Genomic DNA, 10000 nt, shown 5'->3' on the forward strand with positions numbered 1-10000 from the left:
ATTCATAAAAGCTAACCTTAGGCCTAATTAGGCCTAAAAATGTTTGTTTAGGCCTAATTAGGCCTAAGGTTAGCTTTTATGAATGTTTGGGATAGTGTTTACTCTCTGTATTGTACTGTGATTCCGAATTCCGGATTACGTGTTTTAGGGTTGCTCAATTTTGATCGATAAATATCAAATTGATTTGTATGAAGAGCTCTTTTTTGTCCGAGCTGTTAGTGAGGCGCTTCGAATTCGATCGAATGCACAGACAAATCACTGAAAAGAGATAAGAAAATGTTTTCGTTTTGCGGATTTAGCTCCCGTGAATTCATAAATAATTACCGTTTGGGTGAGTCGTGGTTGGATCGATGCCAGAGCTCAATATTCCATTTACAGGTGGCCAGAATTAAAGAACAGAATGGAGAAACAATCACCTTAGGATTTAAATGTACTCAGTAATGAAACAAGCCGAAAAAAAAACTGCTGCGCCGCACCCGGGAGATCACATTTACGTTCTTCGCTCAGTTAGCTATGCGCATCACGGTAAGGTTATTCTTTCATGCAGTATTAAATCCAATGTCTACCAAATATATTACTTTCTTTTCATTAAATATGACAGACTATTGCTTTCCAAAGATATCAGTTTCAAATAACAGACAAACTTCATGGTAAGACAAACACGAAAGCAAGGGTCTTTCAAGGAATTAACAGCCAAGGAAATAAAACTGGAGGCTTTTGAAGTGCGAAAGTGTGGCAAGCAATGAGTAGAAATCGACAAATATCTCGCGCGAGCGAGCAGCAACATGTCGTAGGACCCCGAGAAAGATGATGGTGAGATGTACACAAATGCAGTGAATTTTCTTGAAAAATGAAAGCTAAGGTAATAACATGAAAAAGCTCGAGATTTGTTCTCAAGCGTTGCCAGCGATGATCACGAGATATCAGGCACGAGCGAATGGTAACAACCGCGGCAGCTCTCACGCGTGGCATGTTCGAATTCACATTCAATCGCTCGCGAAATAAAGGCCTCCCTCGCGGCTTTCCTGAATCGTTTAGAAACGTATTGCTGCACAAACTAACTTTTACTAACTAATAATAAGAAACTACTACCAGACTTCCCATTTACTCATTGTATGGCGATTTTAAACATGTGTTAGACAGGAACAAGACCATCACTGATATTTTCATTTATATATAAGGTATTCCTTCCCTTTAATTTGTTTTTGATCACACTCAAGGAAGGATATGGGCCAGTTACTTACTTTTCTCTCCCTTACAATTTTCAAATGAGACTTCTGTCTGATATTCCGTTCACTAATCTTAAATATCCCCTCTTTATTACATCATCGCAAGCAAGTCTCAGGCTAACTGGAGCAATCTGATTGGCTGGACCATTACCACGGAAACGGTTCGTTTCCGTACTGCCACGACCTCGGGCCGATATTCCCCAGCACGCGCGGCCTTAGTGCTCGGTTAGTAACCCGTACACTAATGATATACGTTAACAGGAATCTACACGGATGACGGAAATGTTGTTCACTTCCAAACTCCCCTTGAAACTGGCCGAATGGACAGCTCAGAGGTCATAGAGAGTGACTTTCAAGATTTCCTGGGATCCCACCCAGCACAATGGTTTGTTTACAAATACGGTGCCAGAGACGATGAATTCAGCGCACTCCCACGAGGGACATGCACAACACGGCAAAGCGACGACGCAAAAACTGTCCTCGAGCGCGCACGCGAAGCATTGAGGGAAGGATTTGGGCAGTTCAATTTAGTGGGAAGTAACTGCGAGGACTTCGCATTATACTGCAAGACTGGCCAAAGGTCTCAAACCAGCGGTCAGTACTTATCAGCCATGCGCAGAATTCAGGCCGCCCGTCAAGCTGCGGCTATTGGATACAAAAATCCAATCGTGTATGCCGGTTGTGTGCTAGGATGGTTTACCGCCAATGATTTTGGAAATCAAACAAACTCGATAAGTGAAAAGGAAGGAGAAATGAACAATGGAAAGGCGAACGGAAGTTCCATGAACACAGCGCTTTAAACAAAAACTAGGTTTGATGTGTTTTAAAAGGATTTTCTTTCACGCGGCAAGTTAACTCGAATGTTCCACGAACTAGTAGCGCACAAGCTGAACTGAGTCTACAATGCTTTCAAGCTTTCGCCCGGCCGTTCTTTTCTTCTAACAAATAAAACAGGAAAAACACCAACAAAAGTGAGGGGAACCCGTGATAGGACAAATGCCTTTTCAATTACAGGTCATGAAGAGCTGTACGGCACTTTAAGGGCAATCTTTCTACAATCGAATTATAAACTCTAACAAATGCTATTTACTAGAAACCAACATAAACCAGACTTTCCCTTGGGTGGCACGCCAATATGCCATTTCCGATTTTACTTTATCCTAGAGTCCAAATGCGAATTTTTGTGAGGGTGAATTACTTCTACTTTTCATACGGATGAAAGGTGATTTCATTAGAAAAACGACGAGTTTAGATTCATTTAGACAGAAAGATAATATGAATTCGGAAATGGTCTATTTTGCACCGTGAAGAAGCCTTTATACGAGAGTGGGCAGAAACTCCCACAATGCAGTTTGTTCCCGGAACAATCACTGAAACAGTTTCAGCGATTGCCCCAAAGAGGCGCCAGATTATGTCTGCCAATTACAATGCGCAGTGCGGGAAACTAAAGCAACGGAGCAATTTGCTCAACTTTTACATGGTTATAATCACCAAAGTAAAAATTAGGGACACCAAAACATTCTTCATGTTGGGATCGCTTTCTGATTGGATCAAAAGCTCGGGCAAAAGCCCCTGCCAAATCCAATCGAGACCTGGAACCCGTTTCTCGAAAGTCCCGAAACTTTACGGGCCATTTTCGGGCGTCACAATTCCCTCTGTATCTCAAGAACGGAGGGGATTTAAGTCGTCAAACTTCACATTTGGTTTGCTTTTTGTTACCTTGAAAATATCTTAAAAGATCGGATTTCCTGAACAAGCGGTTGGCAGATTCACAAATCGCTTTCCGGGCCCGAAAAATTTTCGGGACTTTCGAGAAACGGGCCCCTGGTCGGGAGTCGGTTACGGTTTCCCGCGCTTGGAACGGGCTGCGTGTATTGGCTAGCCTTGTGATTGCTACAATCGACTGCCTGCGTGTGTTGCGACTGGACAAAGAAATACGCACATTCATAATTTGTATATGGCATTCAATTGAAAGCCGTTTTACAATTAATTCTAAATCGTAACTGTTGTACCAGTAAAGATAACGTCTGCCTTCATAAGGGAAGCACTTAGGTATTTTTCCCGAAAACGAAGAGCACCTTAGTTGCAATCAACTATTCTTGCCAAAATATGTTACATTACAGCACAATTTATGGCTAATCATCTGACCCAGAATAAATAAGATCGTGTCGTACCTCATTGAACGGGATTCAGGATTGGCCAAAAGAACAATAGAACGAACAAAGATAACAATGGATTTATCATAAAAAAACAATGGGAAATACGACACTATACAGCCAATGAAATATAGTGTTCAACAAGAGGTACGACCTTACCCAATAAATGAGGAGTTTCGATAACGTGGCAAATGGCCACAAAAACAACCGACGAAAAACGTTTTTCGTACTACTCCTAAATAGGAATACTGACACAGCATTCTTTTAAGACATATTAATTTCTGGAATGAAAGGAATCTAGTAACACTGTTCATTCTACCCCCGGTTGCATGTAGAATAAACGGAGTATATAGAATAAACTATACAAACTATAGAATAAACTCATAGTTAATACGGAGAGGTTTATAAAGCTCGGGAAGTTTTCTTTAAATGTTTTTGGTTGATGTTCTAGCCTTGACCATGCACAAAACACGCTGTAGGTTCTAAATTTTTTGGGAAAATATTGAAAAAATCCGTTCGTAACGCCGACCACAAATGATTGTGCGCGGTCACGGCCAATTTGACATCAACTGCGAAAGCATTGCTTTCTCCTTCTTGAAGTCTCCAAGGATTCTCACGGGATTACATTACAAGAATTTCTTTTGCTTCAGTAATCTAATACAGAACCTCGTAGCTTAGGGAACGCGAGCTTTCAATACATGACACTCTTTAAACCGTCTAAACGAGCTTGCTGTCCCTTGCTCATCATACTTTAAATGTCTTTTCGCAAGAAAAAAAGGGCTGTGGGGATGCCAAAATTGGCTCAGGGTTAAACGCATCAACAGGATCCTTCGGTAAATGGCCACTGAAGAATAATTGATTCCTAATTTCATCCAAGAAGGGGCCCTTTCCTTTTCTTTTGTCACCATAACCACTTTCCAACCTTTTCATTTCAGTACGGGTGTCACTTTCATCAACAGTCACTGAGAAACCCGAAGAACTATTAAGTCACTGGGACATAGATCCAGCGCAGATACCGCACTAATTATAAGGCAACGTAAATTGCACCACGTTCACCGCTGCCTTTTACGGAGACGTCTGTAAAACGTTCAAATTCTTTCCTAATTTCCTTAAGTTCTTTTTGAAGGCAAGACATCTCCCAAATATCCAACTTCTTACATAACTTCGTTTAACTCTTTTATAAAAACCTTACTATACCATATATTACAATAAATATCTTCTCCTAAGCTCCAAAGGGAAATAACAGCAAAAACTGAAATGCAACGCGTCATATTGCCCTAATTCAGTTTGGGCATGTTCACTACCATGTCAAACAAAGGACGCTGGGATCCTGACCAGGCCAGTGCGACAACGCTGTCAAGACTCTGTGAATAAAGGAAATCACCAAAGAAAGTTGGCTGCTTTGTTCATATCAATTAATAACGAGAGGAAGAGAAGCATAGAAGCATAGAAGTGGAAGAAAAGAGGAAACAGGGAGAAACACAATAGACTGAGGGTCCGCAATCTCGTCCCCAGAGCCTCCATTACCCTTGTCCAGCAGAACACAAGGAGAGAAGGACAATAGAACCAGAAAACTCTCCGCGTGCGTGAAAGGGTCTTCTGCCCATGCGCTAAAATTCAAACGTTTAGAAATATGGCTTTTTCCTCTAAACTAGAGCACTTTTACAACTCAATTGACTGCCCTCTTCAAAGGTTAGGGAAATCTCAACTCTCCCTAAAGGAAGCTCAGTACCAGGCTTTAAAGAATTTAGTATACAATTCGAAGGATACAATCTGTATCCTTCTGACTGGTTTCGGGAAGTCGCTAATTTACCAAATGTTGCCGTACGTATTTGACTACTTTCATTCCAAATGAAATGAAACAGTTTTTCAACAGCTAATCAATGACCTTTTTGGATTTGACCAGGATATCTCATTCCCGACCGCTGGTCGAGGGAACGATGACTCTGGGAAGGAGAATAGAGTGTCCTCCATCTTCTAGCCTTAATTTGCTCAGGAAAGTGACAGTCCGAAGAAATTAGAGATAAAATGTATATTCTTTACATAACGCTCCCGTCAAGGAATTTCTTTTTTTTTTTTTTTGCCCCGTTTAAGGAGTCTGAGAATGCTGAATTCCACAATCTTCACTTTTTACAAGAAGTTAAAAGTGTTTCGATTAGTTTTGATATTCAAATCGAAACATTCGAAAGCAAGGACTACGGCATCGAATTGAATTGAACGGAACAAGAATCGTTACATCTCTAGCACTGAGTCAAGCAAAAGTTCGCTGAGAAGCGCATTTAAAATCCACTGTTTTAAAATGGAGACGACAGCTACGACTGCACTGAACGCGACAGGTTGACGAGGACGATTTGCGACGAAGACGATGACGACAGATGCCGAAGATGAGAATGATTGCGACAGAGTCGCCGATGACTATAAAACCAAACCCCACTGTGCGCTTTGCTTGGCTGGAAAATTTTGACCTCTGAAGGCATATTTGCCGAAATTTTGGACAGTTTTTCCACGACTAGAGTTACGTTTTTAAAATGCAACGAAAATAAAACTGATTAAGTCTTTTTTGAGGACAAATATAAAACAATACTCACAAGCCTTCATGGCCAAGTAGATATTTAACTGTTCCTGCATTACAGACGCAATCACGTCACGATCAGCCTGTCGAAAAGGCAAACATTACAACAGTAATCAAGATTATGACATATCTGAAATTCACGTATTTTGTACTGCGAATTGCGACGACTCTTCGCCGGAGGGAATGATCATCGCCAAAAGTTGAAAGAGAAACTTTATCGGTTGCAAAGGAAGCCTGAAAAAAATTCCAGCCGTGAACTGGGACTCAAACCCTCGACCGTGCGATCTGCGCCGCACACAATACTATCACTGAGATATAAAACCATCCAGGCGCTGGACAAGTGCACGATCGTTCTGTAACTAATACAAATTGAAGGAGTGATCGCAACATATTTGAAGTTCAGAATAAGAAGCATTAAAGCATTAAAAACCTTTCGCTTATCTCAGGGCTCAATCTCAAAAGGTGCTTGTGTTATTTCAGAATCGCTTATTTTGACTTTCAATTTTCCGGCGGAGGCCGCCATCTTGGATATGTAACGGTCACGTGTTACAGTTGCTCTGTTGTTCTGACACAAACAGCTATTGTACTATAGCGAAGATATCTGTTTACCAAACATCGCTTTAGTTATTTAAATTTGCCAACCACAGGAACAAAAGATCTTTTGTTTCGACAGCCAATGAGGCTCTGGTTGGCACATTGATGACAATAGGTGACGTCAACAATATCTTTCCCATAACATTGGACAGCTGGCTGTGACTGTATGATCCGCCACAGTCAGGTGGGACACTTTATTACGAATACACAGCGTTAGACTGACGAGGCGAAAATGCTGCGTTTACATAAAATGTCACCCCCAACGGTCATTAAGAACTAACTATTTGAAAACGTGTGCTTGGGCTTAAATAGTGCAGATTAGTACTTAACACAACAAACGATGTACTCAGAGCGCATGGAACGACCGGTTTTCGTCTCTTTGTTTGGCCCCTTTAAAATTGTTTGTTATTTATTTTTCATCAAGTGTCATTTTAGCCACAACCTACGTCGCAGTTATCTAAGATGGTGCTGACCGGGATAGCAAAAACAAGCGTTTCTGACATTTAATTATTTCGAATACACTTTCTTTGAAAAAAAATCAAACAAATTTCTTTGTCAACATTATTTAATGTGGTTTAAGGTCTTTTTGTCGGACTGTAGTTTCTTTTTGACGCTGCTGCGTTCATTTGAATGGACATTTTCCATTCACGGCCACTCGAGCTTCAATCTTTTAGTATCACTCTTTGTATACAAGGGGTTTGTTATTTACTTACCCTGTTTATAAGTCCACATCTTATTAAATCATCAGCCATATCGCTTCCCTTGTCGCCTGCAAAACATCAAGAAACACTCATTGATCCACACCGGTTGAAACACAGGATGACACTCTTGATACTCTTCTTCGCTTCAAAAGCTCTTATGGGAGTGCTCCGTATAAAAATGTTTTAACGATGCATGATTGTAACTCGAAGAACGTCAAACGACAGTAGAGCACTATTTCATTCTTTTGTTAAATCAAAACGCCTATTCACTTCGTTCAAACAAAAACCCTGTGCTACCAAATTCGCATGGCTCGTTAGAAGCAGCACTAAAGTGAACCAACATGTACTGTATCACTTATATAACTGTGGTTTTACCTGGTCTCAAGTCACACACCAAATGTCTGTTCATCTTATCATCCAACTTGAGAAGTAATTCCAGCTATGAAACACACACACAGAAAAAAAGAACAGTGAATCTATATTCACGCAGGGGTTTAAATCAGGGCCCAGTTATTCAAACGTCAGATACCTACAACAGGATACTAGTCATATCGCCAAAGGAATTTTCGCCAGAAGGCAACTCGCCACCAAAGATTCTTGGTCAGTTCTTTGAGAGGGGGACAGTATGGATGAAGTGTTGGACTGCATGAAAGTATGCACAACGTTATGGTGGCGAACTGGTTAGTGGCGAGTTTAACTTAAACCTCCTTCTCTTCACGGTAGACGCCCACCTCAGACGGATCTGGTGACGATTTATGTAAGTTTAGTGCAGTGTTTTTAAAATGCATTGCCATGCACTAAATGAAACGTAACAGGCTAAATGAAACGTAACAATGTCAGTGGCGTAGTCATCCACAACTGAATCTTACAGCAGACGCCCAGACCACCGTTTCAGGAAGCTTTTTCCAGTATCGTATTGCGGGGAGCCCTTTGTCCTATGGATTAGTCGCTATCCAGGGAATACGATGCTTCAAATACACCTTTCCTCGAAATATTTTACTTATCTAGTTATTTATTTTCTATATATTACTACCTGATCTTGTTGTTTCCCATCGCCAGTATCCTGTGGTTTCAGTTTGATTTGACACTTGTTAATAGTCGCCTTAACAAAAAACAATGAACACATGAAAAACAAAGACTGAAGTCAAAGGTAAACGTTGTAAACTCTTTCAAACAAATAAAAAAACACCCATCTAAATTGAGCGCAAATTAAGCTCACTCATGAGATACTGCATGTACTTGCCACTCGAACATTACTATAAATTAGTATATTTGGCCATGCTCTTTTCGCCGTTTGTCATCACCATTCAGATTCAGCCTGTCTTCTCGAGCTCGTGATTGCTCTTTCTTCCCTCCTCGTCTCTCTTTCTCTTTCTCTTCTTTCCTCGTTTTACGGCACGTTAAAAAAAACACTTATGTTGTTCAGTTTGCTTGTTTGTCTTCAAAATTTTTGCTTGTTTTAATAAAACGCAGTAGTGTCAAATGCAGTACGCTGGCCATTCAACTTCTCGCCAAAAGACGCCGGTTGCAAGATCCAGGCCCATGCAACTTCCCGCCAAAAAAAAAGCGCGGGTTTCAGCAGCATGAAAAGTTGAACGTATACGGACGGACGGTGGTACAAACCAAAACCATGCAAACTTTCTTGGGTTACTACATTTTCGTAACAACTACGCTCCTAAAATTGTACTAATACAATCTGCTTACCCGCCTGTTTTCTTCATCATACCGATCAACATTCTCACTAAGTTCCGACTCCACTCCTTCAGGGGATGTGGGCCTGTCAAACAAAATCAGTACACCAATAAGAAAGAAGGCTATGCTTCACGTCTTTATAGTCAGGCTACCAGACTGCAATACAAAAGCTTTATACAAAAATACTAAACGTCATCTGTCTGATAAATACTTAAATTAGCTGCACCTGTATATTTGAAGTTGTTACATGTTATCTTCTACTCTTTCTATACAGATTTAATATATTTCTTCAGAAGCCTTCTGATTCTTACAAGTTAGAAAAAAGCTGATCTTCATTATCCTGCACTTTCAGAACCCAAATATTGTATTGTACGACTCAAGTAATTCATTTACTTAAAAGCTTGTTGGTTTCATACTTTGTTTCTTTTGTCTGTTTCCTTACGGAGGATACAGCAAAACCGCGGGATGGTCAACTTCGCCTAGCCTTCACACGGCAAACTGCAAACTCAAGTTTGGCAAACCTCAAGTTGGTGTTTGTAAACGGCAGAAAAACAGTCGGCAAACATGTTGGCAAACTGTCGGCGACAAATGGAAATTGTCTCTATTCTGGCCAATAGTTTGCCAACATGTTTGACAACTGTTGTTCAATGTTGTGTCTTCCACACACACCAACTTGAGTTTGCCAACACGAGTTTGCAGACGTAAGTTTGTCTTGTGAAGGCCGCTTTCAATTACTTTTGTAATGTTTGCGTCCATAATATATCCGTCTGTTTTTTCGGTGCTGGTCGATTTGAGTGTTAAAATGATTTCTATCGTTCGAAAGCAAAGTCATTCAGAGAGAATAGGAGCGAGCGATCATGACGTTAACATCAAAGCAACAGCCAACCGCTTTTTGAGAAAAAAAGGGCAAAACAAACCTTTGTCTCGGTCGTAACTCTTTCCTTTTTTGCATTCCCGTGAGAGGAAAAAGACCATTTCTAAAAACCCAAAAGAAACGTTCTTAATTTTAGTGATGACTGTATCAGGTCAAACTGCTAACAGACTCACCTTCGCTTT

At 40.6% G+C, this 10000-nt stretch overlaps 2 protein-coding genes across 2 annotated transcripts in view; one reads left to right on the top strand and one right to left on the bottom strand.

Annotated features, from left to right (window-relative positions):
• The first annotated feature begins 242 nt into the window (after positions 1-242).
• Positions 243-3784, top strand: LOC138045235 (uncharacterized). The gene is made up of 2 exons (XM_068891661.1): positions 243-525; positions 1491-3784. Exons 1-2 carry the CDS (start codon positions 429-431, stop codon positions 2027-2029), a joined length of 636 nt encoding a protein of 211 aa, XP_068747762.1. The 5' UTR covers positions 243-428; the 3' UTR covers positions 2030-3784.
• LOC138045233 (nuclear receptor-binding protein-like) overlaps positions 3180-10000 on the bottom strand; it is a 27127-nt gene continuing 20306 nt past the window's right edge. Inside the window, exons 14-20 of the mRNA XM_068891656.1 lie at positions 9862-9921; positions 8957-9029; positions 8286-8354; positions 7628-7691; positions 7265-7320; positions 5974-6040; positions 3180-4749 (exon numbers count right to left, since the gene is read on the bottom strand). Of these exons, the coding sequence (XP_068747757.1) occupies positions 4748-4749; positions 5974-6040; positions 7265-7320; positions 7628-7691; positions 8286-8354; positions 8957-9029; positions 9862-9921 (391 nt within the window). The 3' untranslated portion in view covers positions 3180-4747. The remainder of the gene's footprint in view (positions 4750-5973; positions 6041-7264; positions 7321-7627; positions 7692-8285; positions 8355-8956; positions 9030-9861; positions 9922-10000) is intronic.

The sequence above is a fragment of the Montipora capricornis genome, chromosome 4 (assembly GCF_036669925.1).
Source record: "Montipora capricornis isolate CH-2021 chromosome 4, ASM3666992v2, whole genome shotgun sequence".
NCBI classification, from domain to species: domain Eukaryota; kingdom Metazoa; phylum Cnidaria; class Anthozoa; order Scleractinia; family Acroporidae; genus Montipora; species Montipora capricornis.

Coding starts and splice junctions, on each gene's coding strand:
- LOC138045235 (XM_068891661.1), top strand. CDS start 429: ATGTACTCAGTAATGAAACAAGCCGAAAAAAAAACTGCTGCGCCGCAC. Junction 526..1,490: donor AGTTAGCTATGCGCATCACG/GTAAGGTTATTC, acceptor ATACGTTAACAG/GAATCTACACGGATGACGGA.